The sequence below is a fragment of the Choloepus didactylus genome, chromosome 2, assembly GCF_015220235.1.
Source record: "Choloepus didactylus isolate mChoDid1 chromosome 2, mChoDid1.pri, whole genome shotgun sequence".
NCBI classification, from domain to species: domain Eukaryota; kingdom Metazoa; phylum Chordata; class Mammalia; order Pilosa; family Megalonychidae; genus Choloepus; species Choloepus didactylus.
In genome coordinates this window covers 183,250,130-183,264,053 of record NC_051308.1, presented here as the reverse complement: position 1 = coordinate 183,264,053, position 13,924 = coordinate 183,250,130, and the positions used below count along the sequence as shown (strand labels likewise).

The window sequence follows — 13,924 nt, the reverse complement described above, 5'->3', positions numbered from 1 at the left end:
CCAAATCTGGATCTCCAACCCAATCTCTCTTTTGCACCTTAAAGCTACACCAACAACCTAATGGATATTTCTCTTTGAATGATCCACATCACATGCATGTTCAAAACTGAATCACCATCTCTAACTCACCTCATTTCCCACTCTCAAATCCCTTCTTCCTGTATTCCCTTACCTCAGTAATTGCCTCCATCATATATCTGGTTGCTCAAGTTAGAAACCTGGATGTTATTCTAGATTCTTCAGTCTTCCTCGCTTTCCACATCCAATCATCCATCACTGCCATTTCTACTTCCTAATTATCTCTCCCATCAATGCATATCTTTTCATCCCTATCCCTCTACTTAATTTTTTAACTCTGCAAGGCTACCACAATTTGCATTTTGTGTTGTTTTTGCACAAATGATATCTTTTTTCTTGTGGTTTGTCGTGCCCCATCAATGACAAACTCCATGAATGAAGAGCAAACATCGTATATATTTCATATCTAACACCCCATCATGCACTTTACTGATGAGCACAATGTTTCAGAGATAAAATTGTGGTTTTCTTAAAGAGAAATTAATACTAAGAATCCATGTCAAGTAACAAAGACACCCATACTACATAATTTTAAAATATTGTCTTCAGAAATAAGACCCAGTTACTTCACTAAAAAGCAACAATCAAAAGTAATTATTTCCTACTAAGTCTATTACAACACCCTAGGATATACTATTATAACAAGTGTTCAGTGACATTTAGTATAGGCCATGCACTATGCTAAGCACTGTACAAAAATTATGTCATTTATTGAGCTAGGTACTATTACTATCCCCATTTTCCAGATATAACTTAGGGACATTAAATAACTTGTCCAAAGTCCCAAGTTAGAAAATAAGAGACAGGATTTGAACCCATGTCAGTCTGACACTACAGCCCATATGTGTTTTAAACCTAGAAAGAAAATCAAGTCCAAAGTTTTAAATCAACGCATTTAGTTTTAAATGAAAAATATACCAAAATTCAATAGAAAAACAGTATGAAAGGTCGGGCAGTTAAGAAAGCACTTGTTTAGTAGGCCCAAAAATCTTTAAGAAATGTCACCAAACTAAAAAGATGAGAGCCACGTAAATGCAATTGTCACAAAAGTAACAGATTTCAATGTTTCCTTTTTCCTTAGGACATTCACAGAAATACGATTTCATTAAAACCAAATGTGTCTAATGTCTTACACATTAGTATATTCTACAAAGAAATTCTGTAAATATTAGAAACTTCCATCGTGATTTATTTGGAAGGAGAGAAGGCTGTGGGCAACCAACCCACCACAGTCGGTAAAAGGCTCAGAGACCTCAACCTTGATCGCTTGCTTACTTCCACATTCCTAAAATATGAATCAAAGGACCAATGAATACAAAACGCTGCCTCCGATGATATAAGAAACACAGAGGCACATTTAAATTCACATGCTAGTAAGGTGAAACTTCAACATACAATTCGTTAAAAGATTCGGCAGCTGCTGATCTAAGGTGTAGACCAGACCCCAGCTCTCTAACTGTTCCTTTCGGTTATACGTTTTAAATTCTGGGTGCACAAGCCCACTTTAAATTGAACTCCTGGGTGCGAAGTGGATTCCTGTCAGATTTCTCAAGGAGGGAGCGGCGGCCCTCACCGGTCACAGCCCGCCGCGCGCAGCTCCTTTTGTTGGGGTGGAAAGAAGGACGGACCCTGGCACACGCACGGGGGCAAACTGAAGGTGGGTAGAGAGAATGTAGGGGACGAAACGCCGCAGCGGCCCCGGGCCAGGACGAGGGTGGAGACACAAAGAATCTGGGAAGCGCCGACCCGTCAGCCAACGAGCTCCCCCATCCACCCTACAATAAACCGCCGCGAAACACCCGGCTGGGCCCGCCCGGAGAGAGCAGAGGCCGGCACACGCTGGCGTCTGGGGCCCTCTGCGCTCCCCGATGCAGCTCAGCCGCGGGTAGTGGCTGAAGGCCGTGATCTGAGAGCGGCGCGAGACCTCAGCGGCGCCCGTAGCAACCACGAGATTCCTCCACGAGACTCCTCCACTCCTCCGCCCAGCCGCGGGCCAGGCCGCAGGATCCCGGCGCCCGCGTCGCCACACCCACCCGCCACCTAGGCCCGGTTGCGGAGGACTATTCCGCTCTTCCTCTGACAGGCGGGCTGCGCACCCGACGCCCGAGATTTACCTGCTGATCTTCTGGGCGAAGGCGCGGCGCTCGGCCATGGCTGCTGGGGAGGCAGCGGCGGTCTGGGTGCGGCTGGTGGCGGTTCGGCTCCTGGTTGGCGCTCCCTCCCTCGCGGCCTCCGCCGGTCCGGGCCCCGGAGCCGGGAGGCTGGAGCTGACTGCCCGAGCCGGGAACGAGCCCTGCCGTAATACTCCCTAGACTCGCGCACGAAGAAATTGCTCCTCCCCCACTGCCTGAATCCCGGCGGGAGCTGTGGCTTCCGAGGCAGCTACGGCGAGCGGGAGCGAAGGTGAAGCACCAGGCGTGAAGCGACGGAGACTTCAGCCCTGGAAACTCTCTGCTCCCAGGACCACGAGACGAAAAAGGCGGCGAGGGAAGCCACAGACTAACCAGTGGCCTGTGGAAGCAGGAAAATAAGATAACCCAAAGCGTAGGGGGAGCGTGCCTTTCCCAAAAAGGAAAGGGAAGGAAATAAAAGATGGACTTTGCCAAGAGAGGCTGTGCTTTGCCTCCGGGGATGGCTAGGTTCGTGTTCTTGCAGCATGCATCTCCGAGAAGTTTAAAGCACTTTCTCTGCTTCGGACTTGTGAATGGGGTTTGGTTGGAGGAAGAATGGTTTTCTTTAGAGAAAAAAAAAGCCAGAAAAGACCTCTCTCCTGCAGAGGAAACAATAACTTAACTTGAGGTGCTTAGCCCGGCAGTCGATTTAGGTTTTACACGCATGATCATACTTAATTTTCACAACAGCTTTTTGAAGTAGGTTCTGTTTTTATCCCCATTTTAGAGGGAAGGAAATTTGGCGGCTGGCCCCGGGTCGCAGAGATTTAGTACGCTCCTTAATAGAGATTCAAACCCAGAGCCCAGGCCTTCTCGTTGAGGACACGTGTTTTAGCTAATACTCCTCCTGAGTCCATTACTTCCCCCTTTCTGGTCTCCTTTTACTTGTGTATCTTTGTGTCTGTGTACACATAAATACCAGATGTGCTCTAATGTAATTTTCCATTTTGACGTTCTATTAAATATTCTCTATGTTTACAACTCAAACTGATCTTGCCTGGTAATAGCTTATAAAATAGGCACTGGCAGAGATCGTGTCTTATTATTCTGTTGTAATCCCATAGTGTCTAGAATGTTTGGCTCCTAATGCATATTTGCTGATAACTGAAGTTTTGGTGAAACTAAAAAATATCTTGGTTTCTGGAAGTGCCTTTGTTCTTAAATATTACAAAAATTTGATATGTATTATTATATTTAATCTCACAGTGTCCTTGTGAAGTACGTTGGATACTTATTTTCCTCTTTGTTACAGCTGGAAAATCTGTAACATAGAGCCATTAGGTCACTTGACATAATCACACACTGAGTCAGAGGTGAAAGCCTCAATCAGATCCATGTCACACTAACTTCCTGTCTAGTGTTCTAACCATCTAACCACTGTGGGAAGACTTAGTTCATTGTAGAAGAATGTTCATTCCAGTAACACACTGCTTTTAAGACACTTGTGTACTGGGGTACACAAAGAGGATATATATTTAGCTCCCACCTAAGTGCAGAGCCCAGCTAGGTGTTCCAGAGAATACAGAGGTAAACTAGACAGAGTCATGCTCTCAGGAAGCTTGAGTCCATCAGGAAAGGTGAGACATATACCCAAAGAACTCCTAAGTCAAGGCAAACCCTGTATGTATCCTGGCCTATAAGACCATGACAGGAGGCCAATCATATTCTGCCACTTCCTTACTTTATGACCTTGGGAAGTTACTTAACCTTATTCCAAAATGAGGGAAATAGTTGTATCTTCTTGAAAGGGTTGTTGTCAGGATTCACTGAGTTAATTCATATCATGTTTTTATAACAGGGCGTAGCACATACTAGTATCACATGTATTAGTTGCTGTTATTATTGCCATTGTTATTATCATTATTCATCCTACACTTCAGCTTGTCCTGACTGCTTGATAGTCCCTGAGTATATTGTCTGCTCTGATACTCCCAGGCAGATGTTGTATGCCTTTATCTCTGCTCTCCAAACATCTTTTCACTGCTCTCTTAGAGAGCTGACCACATTTTGTCTTGAATAGTTCTTTGTATACATGAGTCACTCGTTGCCAAAGTGTCTGAAAATGACATTGCATGTACTGTGCAGCTTGCCGGAAACATTTAGAGCAGAAAGAGGACAAAGCAGGACCAAACTGTACACAGGGTAGACAGAGTCTGGGGAAAACTCCAAGCAAACAGGGTGGCCCCCACCTCAAGGGGAAGAACTAGCATTCCCAGGCCAAATACAGGCCCTCTGAAAATGATGTAGGGACTGCAATATCAATCCTGCCAGAATAGGTGTTTGCCCCTTATGATTCTGCTGCTTTACAGAGTTGGGAAGGGCCAAAAGGGCAGGCTGTGTTTTAGTTCTGCTCCCACCGCTATTACTCTATGACTCTGAGCAAATCACAAGATTTCTGGGTCTTTCCTTCCTTAGCTGTAACATAAAGATTATGAGAGTAGATGATTGTTCAAATAAATTAGCTGTCTCTTGTTATTGTAACATATGTCACTGGAACAAGAATGAAAAGGAACTGTAAAATATTTTTTTCAAACATTTTAAAGAATTGCTAACTTGCTGTGTTTGGGGATTACTTAGATATACATAGCCTTACTTAAAGTTAGAGAAAAGTTAGTTGATTTACCCACTTAAGAATTCTGACAAACCCTATAATTACCTGGCTTTAAAATAGAATACATCCTGCACCAGAACCTTAGTATTTGCTGTGCATCTGCAGTTTGTTTTAGTTTACAACTTTACTGGTTTGGCTCTATAATATCGCATGATGGTATTACAGTAGGTGAAATATACTGTCTAGACAATTCTGAATCAAATTCTGGGTCTGCTGCTGTGCCTGCTACTGGCTCTACAAAGTCACCTAGTATCACTGAAGTTCACATTCTCTACTTCTCAAACAGATTATAATAGCTATTCCTTAAAGATTTTGTGAAAATAATTGATTCCAAAAAAGTATTACAAAAGCTGTAAGTAGAAAGAACTTAAGCATTGCCACAAAACTTTGCTTTTATTTGGCATGTTTTTTCAAAGTACATGTTTTTAATAGAATTACCCAGCCAGCCCCTTAAGATCAACTCTGAAATTGTACATACTCTGTACCTTCCCTATATAATGAGGTACAGTGAAATAATTGCACCTAAAATCATCCAGATGGTGACAGAACATACAAAACTTGGGTCTCTATATTCCATTCCAGTGCTATCTTCATGACTCCAATGTATGTGTTCATTCATGTAGACATAGTTCTACTATTGCATAAATGATGCTATCTTTTACTGTGCAGATGATGCAACTAACCCACCATATCCTTTCTGTACTTGGAAAAGCATGGCTGGGACTGGCGAGGGGAGTGTTTAAATCTTTCCTTCTGTGTGGGTCAGTGTCCTTGTTTGCCAGTACCACTATGTCAAATACCACACACTGATTGGCTAAAACTACAGGAATTTATTGTCTCACAGTTTGGGAGGCTAGAAGTCCTAAATCAAGGAATCACCAAGGCATGCTTTCTCCTGGAGTCTGTAGCATTCTGATGATGGCTTGCAGATGCATCTCTGCCTCCATGACACAGCGACCTCTCTCTCCTCTGGCTTCTCCTAACTGACTGTTACCAAATTTCCTGTGCTTATAAGAACTTCAGCCATATTGGAATTAAGGCCCACCCTGATTCAGTTTGGCCTCATCCAAATAGGCTCTTTGAAGGTTCTATTTCTAAATGATTTCATATCCACAGGACCAGGGGTTAGGACTTGAACATGTTCTTTGTGGGGGTCACAGTTCAGCCTACCACAGTCAGTAACTGTGAGACTTTCCCTTGTTGGTAATCATTAATTTATACTAATGTATCTAACCTTTCCCTTGAAACCTTTATGATAAAGAAAATCCATTCAAATACCCACTATGTGCCTAGTACGTTGCTAAGCATAGGGATGATTTAGCAGTAAACAAAGCAGATTATAGGAGAAGATCACCACAGGCAGGGATGTGTAAACTGAAAACTGAAGGATAAGTAGGAGTTAGCCAGGTCATGGATTCAAGCTCTGTCTTCTCTAGACAATTATTTCCTCTGTCCCAGTTCTTCCATTCTCTTGTGCCTTACGTGTGGCAAGTGATTTTACTTGTCTGAGCCTCAAATAAGGAAACTGAGGATAAGGAAACAGAATTAGTAATATCTACCTCATTGAGTAATTGTGAGGAACAAATTAAATAACGTTTGCAGTAAAGTATGTTTCATAGTGCTTGGCACATGGGAGGAGCTCAATAAGTGGCAGATATTATTATTAATAGTTTTAGGGAAGAAAATAGTGACTAGTTTTAGAAATGTTCATATCTCTAAATCTAATCCAAGTAATTAATCCTAAATAAAGGCATAATGCCAGAGAAGTTGTATTTTGCAGCATTAGTCATAATATTGAAAAAGATGAAACAGCCTAAATGTCCAACAAAATGAATTACTTATGAGGTGTATCAAGAGTAGTGTTTTACAGCATTTCATCTGAAGTTTTAAAAGTATCCCTGTAGAAACTACAAATGCTGGAAAGGATGTGGAGAAACGGAACTCTTATTCATTGCTGGTAGGAATGTATAATGGTACAGCTGCTGTGGAAGACAGTTTGGCGGTTCCTCAGAAAACTAGATATCAAGTGTATTAGTTAGGGTTCTCCTTGGAAACAGAATCAATGAGAGATGTCTCTTATTATCAAATTGTAAAAGTGACTCACGCAACTGCGGGAGTGCACGAGTCCAAATTCTGCAGAGCTGTCAACAAGCTGTCAACTCCAAGAAAGACGTCCGACAAACTCCTCGGGAAACGAACCGACACTTTGACGAACTCCTCAGGAAACGAACCAGCAACTTTGACAAACTCCTCAGGAAACGAACTGGCAACTTCGACGAGCTCCCCAGGAAAAGCTTCACTGAGCAGCTGAAGAAGAAGTGAAGGTCTCTCTAACCGTCCGGCTTATAAGCCTCCAACTGATCACCCGGACCAAATCCAGCCAATTGCATTCTCTCACTGTGGAAGCACGCCCCTTGATGAGTCATCAGTCAGCTGCAGTCAATTGACTGATGATCCGACAAACCAACCAGCCTCAAATAGCCTCACAGGAATCGTCAGGCCAGTGCCCGCTTGACCAGACAGCTAGGCCCCCTAGCCAAGTTGACACATGAACCCAACCATCACATCAAGTTACCCTTCAATCTGGAAACTTCACTTCTCAGTATATACCCAGAAGATCTGAAAGCAGTGGCACAAACAGGCATTTGCACAGCTATATTCGTAGCAGCATTATTCACAATTGCCAAGAAGTGGAAACAATCCAAGTGTTCTTCAATAGACAAGTGGATAAACAATATGTGGTATATACACACAATGGAATACTACACAGCAGTAAGAAGGAATGAGGTCCTGAAACATGACAAAATAGATGAAACTTGAAGACATAATGCTGAGTGAAATAAGTCAGACACAAAAGGAGAGATATTGTATGTTGTTACTAATATGATCTCTGAACAATGTAAAATCAGTGTCTTACAATGTAGGATATAGGGGAACTAGAGATGCACAGAAGCTAGTGAAGGGGAAATGATTACCTAATATGTACAGACATATTAATGAGGGTGAACTTAAAGGTATGGGAATGGACAGAGGTGATTAGGGTTCATTCATGGGATTATAAGTATCAGTGCTGCGTTGTAGGTGAACATGATTGAAAGGGTTTGTTTAAAGGTATGTATCCCACAAGTGCTTGCGTGATCTTCTAAGGTATGACACTGGAACAAAGAGTTAACAACAGAATGATATAAGGGAAAAACTACAAAATGCTTATTATAGACTATATTTAATAGGAATACCTTACCAGTACCACATTAATATTAGGGATAAATAGCTAGGGGCTGATAAGAGCTTTTGGGTGTTTGGGGTTGTGATAATTGTTTAAAATTTGAGAGTGATGATGATTATACAACTAAGTGAAGATAATGTGAGATACTGATTGTTTATCTTGGACAGAATATATGTTATGTGAAATTAGGAACCCCCTACTTAATAAGTCAAACCCTCAATCTTGAGGCTTGCTCTAGTGAAACTTCAGACCGTAAGGGGAGACTAAGCCTACCTATATTACACCCAGGAGTCACCTCCAGAGAACCTTTTTTGTTGCTCAGATGTGGCCTTTCTCCCTCTAAGCCCAGCTCTGCAAATAAATTCATTACCCTTCCCCCTATATGGGACATGACTCCTGGGGGAGTGAATCTCCCTGGTAACCTGGGTCACTACTCCGAGGAATGAGCCTGGCCCTGGCATCAAAGGATTGAAAAGGCCTTTTTGACCAAAAAGGGAAAGGAAAGGTAACAAAATAAGGTTTCAGTAGCTAAGAGATTTCAAATAGAGTCAAGAGGCTATCCTAATGATTACTCTTATGCAAGCTCCAGCTAGATATTCCAAATGCCCACAGTATGCCAAACCCTAACTGACTGTAGTCCCGAAAATACTAAAGAATACTTACGTCCCTATCTGAGACTCTATAAAAGTTTCACCCACTAAGTTTAGTTTTTAGAAACTTAAATCACCTAGAGTGTTCCTATGCAAGATAAATCCCAAAACCCAGAGGCAACAGCCTTTCCAAGAACATTGACCAGGTACATCCCCCTTCCCCATGATGTCAACACTCCTTTTCAGTATGAACAAGTTAGGGTGGTCACTGCCCAGATATCCCTGAAGATTGAGACAGTGATCAAACAAGAGAAAGGAATAGCAACTGACAAGATAGGATTTAATAAAGGATTATGGATACTGAATCTTTATTTAATTTTTTTCTTTAGTTTCTAGGGTATACCATAGCAAGAAGGAAATAACCAACATGGTGGAACTATAACATATAACATGCTTCGAAATTTGCTATCTAACTAATTGTTAAATTGTACTTTGAAAGTTATTACCTTTCTGTATATATGTTACACTTCAAAATAAGGAAATAACTAAAATGGTGGAATTGTGACCCATAACATTCTTTGAAATTTGCTACTTTTTAAATCATACTTTGAAAGTTATCACTTTTATTTTAATATTTCACAATAAAAAAAGTTAAAAAAAAAAAGTATCCCTGTAATATCATCACTTATTTATTTGCATTCTGACAGACCCTCTTTAGATTTACAACATGTGCTAAGGATTGCACATGGAGGTGTGTCTCACTAGAAATGTGATCTTGCTTCTTCCTTGGAAAAACTTGGTTATAAATTTATGGTCTGTTGCCTGCAAATACACTCTTTTAGACTGCCCTGAGAAAATGGATCTGGACCCTTTAAGTATATTTTTCCCATGACAGCTGTACTGGTTTGTATATATTATGTCCCCCAGAAAAAGCCATGTTCTTTGATGCAATCTTGTGGGGACAGACATATTAGTGGGGATTAAGTTGGAACATTTGGATTAGGTTGTTTCCATGGAAATGGGCCCCACCCAACTGTGGGTGATGACTTTAATTGGATAATTTCCATGGAGGTGTGGCCACGCCCATTCAGCATGGGCCTTGATTAATTCACTGGAGCACTATATAAGCTTAGATAGAAGGAGCTTGCTACAGCCAAGAGGGACACTTTGAAGAACAGCACAGGAGCTGAGACAGGAGTTGCATATGAGAGACAGTTTGAAGATGGCCGTTGAAAGCAGACTCTTGCTCTGGAGAAGCTAAAAAAGAACAAACTCCCCAAATGCAACTGAAGTGACATTTTTGAGGAACTGCAGCCTAGAGGAACGTCCTGGGAGAAAGCCATTTTGAAACCAGAAATTTGGAGCAGACACTGGCCACATGCCTTCCCAGCTAACAGAGGTTTTCTGGACACCACTGGCCATCCTTCAGTGAAGGTACCCAATTGTTGATGCATTACCTTGGACACTTTATAGCCTTAAGACTGTAACTGTGTAACCAAATAAACCCCTTTTTATAAAATCCAATCCATTTCTGGTGTTGCATTAGCAGCATTAGCAAACTAGAACAACAGCTGCACCAGTTTGGATATATTACATCCCCCAAAAGTCATGTTCTTTAATGCAATCTTGTCAGGGCAGACATTAATCTTTTGATTGCTTCTGTGGAGATGTGACTCAATCAACTGTGCATGAGACCTTTGATTAAATTATTTCTATGGAGATATGGACCCTGCCCATTCAGGGTGGGTCTTAATTAAATCACTGGAGTCTAATAAGAGAGGTCACAGACAGAAGGAGCAGAGAGCAGCTAAGAAAGCCTTTTGGAGAGATGCTTGGGAGTTGACAGGGATGCTCAGAGACGCTTGGAGTTGCGGACAGAAGGGTATTTGGAGATGCTAAGCTAAGGACACACAGGAGCTGAGAGAGGAACTGAAACACAACTCGAGACCGGCAGACACCAGCTACGTGACTTCCCAGCTGACAGAGATGTTCTGGATGCCATTGGCCTTTCTTCAGTGAAGGTATCCTCTTGTTGTTGCCTTAATCTGGACATTTTCATGGCCTTCAGACTGTAAATTTGTTAATTTGTAACCCCCTTTATAAAAGCCAGTCCATTTCTGGTATTTTGCATAACGGCAGCTTAGCAAACTGGAACAACAGCTGGCACAGGTTTTGGCAGCAGAAGGGAATGGCAAGACATTCCAGGGGAACATGCGTTTTCCTTCCTGGTCTGTGTGCTTTCTCAATAGATCTTATAGTGCTCACAGCTTCTTCAGTGCCCAGAGTCTCTAGTACATAGAGGCTAGCAGCTTCCCCTGGCATCACCCTCAGGCAGAGTGCCTCAGGTGAGGCACCTACCTGTGAACAGCTTTTCCCAGCACCCCAGTGGGTGAATTTCTCACAAGTTCCAGAGGACACATTCCAGCAATTCCACCAGTGCAGCACCACAGTGACTCCTCTGCTATCCAATGAGCCATGGTCATGCCCTCTCCAAGAAGGTCTAGTTCTCTGTACTGTGGGTCAGGGATGGGGTTATCTTTGGGCACTTTACCATCTCAGCCATAACCCTTAGATTTGCTACTTCTGTATTCTTTAATGTTCTCTTTATGGCTTGCTAGTAAATCCTTCATCACTCTAATCCCCTGTTATAATTAATAGTTGTTTATATTGAGCATTCTCTTCCAATTACCATGTGGTTTCTCTTTCCTGATTGGACCCAGACTGATATACCACAGCTGTGTCAAAGTTTACAAAAGGACAAAGACAAGTTGTCTTTATATTAGGAGAATCACCAATGAAAACAAGGAAATTGAGTGACTCCTGGAATATGCAAGCTAGGGGTCATCCAAAACCTAGTGTTTCTTTGGCATGATGGTTAGGTTCATGTGTCAACTTTGCCAGGTGATGGTACCCAGGTATCTGGTCAAGCAAGCACTGGCCTAACTGTTACTGCAAGGTCACTTATGGCTGCTTAATAAACCAGAAGGCTGGTTTGTTAAATCTTCAGTCAATTGGCTGCAGCTGTGCCTGATGATGTCAGCAAAGGGCATGTCTTCCACAATGAGAGAATGCAGTCAGCTGGATTTAATCCATCAGTTGAAGACTTTTAAGCGAGACAGATAGAGAACCTTCACTTCTTCTTCAGCTGACCAGCAAAGCGTTTCCTGAGGAGTTTGTCGAAGTTGCCAGTTTGTTGCCTGAGGAGTTCATCAAACTTCTTCATTGGAGTTGCCAGTTTGTGGCCTGCCCTATGAAATTTGGACTCATGCATACCCACAGTTGTGTGAGACACTTTTATAAATCTTATATTTATAGGTCTCTCTCGTTGATTCTGTTTCCCTAGAGAACCCTAACTAAAACATTTGGGGTCTAGATACTAGGGCTACTGAGCTGGAGGAACATAGTTGAAGGTGCTACCAACTGGAGCTAAAAACTACTGGAGGTACCTAGATATTCAGGAAACAGTGAATCTCCATTCGCCTTCATGATGGCCCTTTCTAATATCCCCTCACCTTCAAGGTTTCCCTTGGAATTCATTTCTTACCAGGTCTCAGAAGTATAAAAATGATAATGTATATCCCTACCCTATTCACAAGAGTGGCTCTACAGTCATTTTTTTCCCCTTTGTGTCTCCATCCACCCATTCCGATCTCCTCTAAGAGAACTTCCACTAAAACTCTCCCCTGGTATTTATGTAACCACGTTTCATTTGATATTTTTTTTTCTTTTCATTTCTTTTTGGAGAGTTGGAGAGGGGTTAGGTAAAGGAACAGATGTGATTTTTTCTTCTGCCCTTACATTCCTCTAAGGATAGCCCTAACTATGAGATATCAATAGGAAATATTAATCAATTCAGAGCTGGTCATCTTATTCTTTTGTATGCAGAAGAAAGAACTTAATAGACATAGTGGATAAACAGCTGTTTTGGGCTACCTGGCATTGTTCTCTTCTGAAAGCATCACATTTATTTTCTTTGGAGAATGCTCCCTCAATCTTAACCCATTTAGTGGGACTGACCCCACTGACCCCACTCTTAGCTCCAGGAATGATTTTTGACCAGGCCTGATCAATCAGAGCATCACTACCCCCTGGTCACAGTTATTGATGATTGGCTCAAGAAGGGTCACCTGATCCAGTTCAGACCAAAGAGTATCAGGATCAAGGCTTCTGCTGGAATTGTTTGGAACAATGCTCTTTCTTTCACTATATTTGTTAAGCTGGTAGGCTATAAACCCAAAGCTACTGTTGGCCATCTTGCCTACCTGAGGATGAAGCCAATGGAGAGGAGAGTAGAGAAATGACAAGAGATATCTTCCTGATGCATTGTTTGAGCCGGCATTGTCTAATACGGTATCTACTAGTTACATGTGGCTATTAAGGACTTGAAATTTAGCTATTCTTAATTGAGATGTGCTGTAAGTTTAAAACACATGCCAAAGTTAAAATTTAGAATGAAAAAATTCTAAATTATCTCAATTATTTTTATGGCAGTTACAGGTCAGAATAATATTTTGGAACTGTTGGCCTAAATAAAATATATTGATAAAATTAATTTCACCTGTTTCTTTTTCCTTTTTTATGTAACTAATAGACTTTTAAAATTTACATGTGTGGCTCACATTTTTGGCTTGCATTGTATTTATTCTGAATGGCACTGGTTTGAACGCTTGAATCTAGCCATACCTAAAGTTATTATACTGCTAGACTAAGCCAAGAAAGTCACGTTTTTGCTTACACCAATTTGAGCTGAGTTTTTGATACTTGTCACTGAAAGAGTTTTTATTAATATATTAGCTAAAAGAATTAGTCCAGCAAATCTGTTGTCCCAGACCTACTTTTCCCCATATGTGTTTTTTAATTATCCACATGAAACCGACAAGATGCTATTCACAATGAGGTCTGAAAACCTGACTTCCTGGAAGTCAATAAGAGAGTATTTTGTTTTAGCAATATAGCTTAAGAGTAGGGAAAAAATCAGTTGATTTTATTATTAATAAATAATCAAACTGAATTAACTTATTAATTTGTCATTGTTTATCTGGATTAACCAGATATGCATGTTTTAAGTCAGTTATTTGAGATATTTGATGTATTCTCATGGCCTCCATGATGGGTGTGCAGTCCAGTTCGAAAGAATTCTTTGTCTGCTTAAGCTGGCTCCTTGTATGTTCCCTCCATAATAGAATGTTGAATCCTGGTGTTCCAGTTTGCTAATGCTGCTGTTTTGCAAAACACCAGAAATGGATTG

General features: G+C 41.5%; 1 protein-coding gene across 8 annotated transcripts in view; it reads right to left on the bottom strand.

The window, feature by feature from the left end:
• Positions 1-2,328, bottom strand: part of DOCK7 (dedicator of cytokinesis 7) — a 325,545-nt gene extending 323,217 nt beyond the window's left edge. For all 8 annotated transcript variants that reach the window (XR_005215342.1, XR_005215344.1, XR_005215343.1 and 5 more), the window contains exon 1: positions 2,193-2,328. Coding sequence is in view for 2 of the 8 variants with exons in the window: in XM_037827046.1 (XP_037682974.1) it covers positions 2,193-2,230 (38 nt within the window). In the remaining 6 variants the exon portion in view is untranslated. The remainder of the gene's footprint in view (positions 1-2,192) is intronic.
• Positions 2,329-13,924: the final 11,596 nt, after the last annotated feature.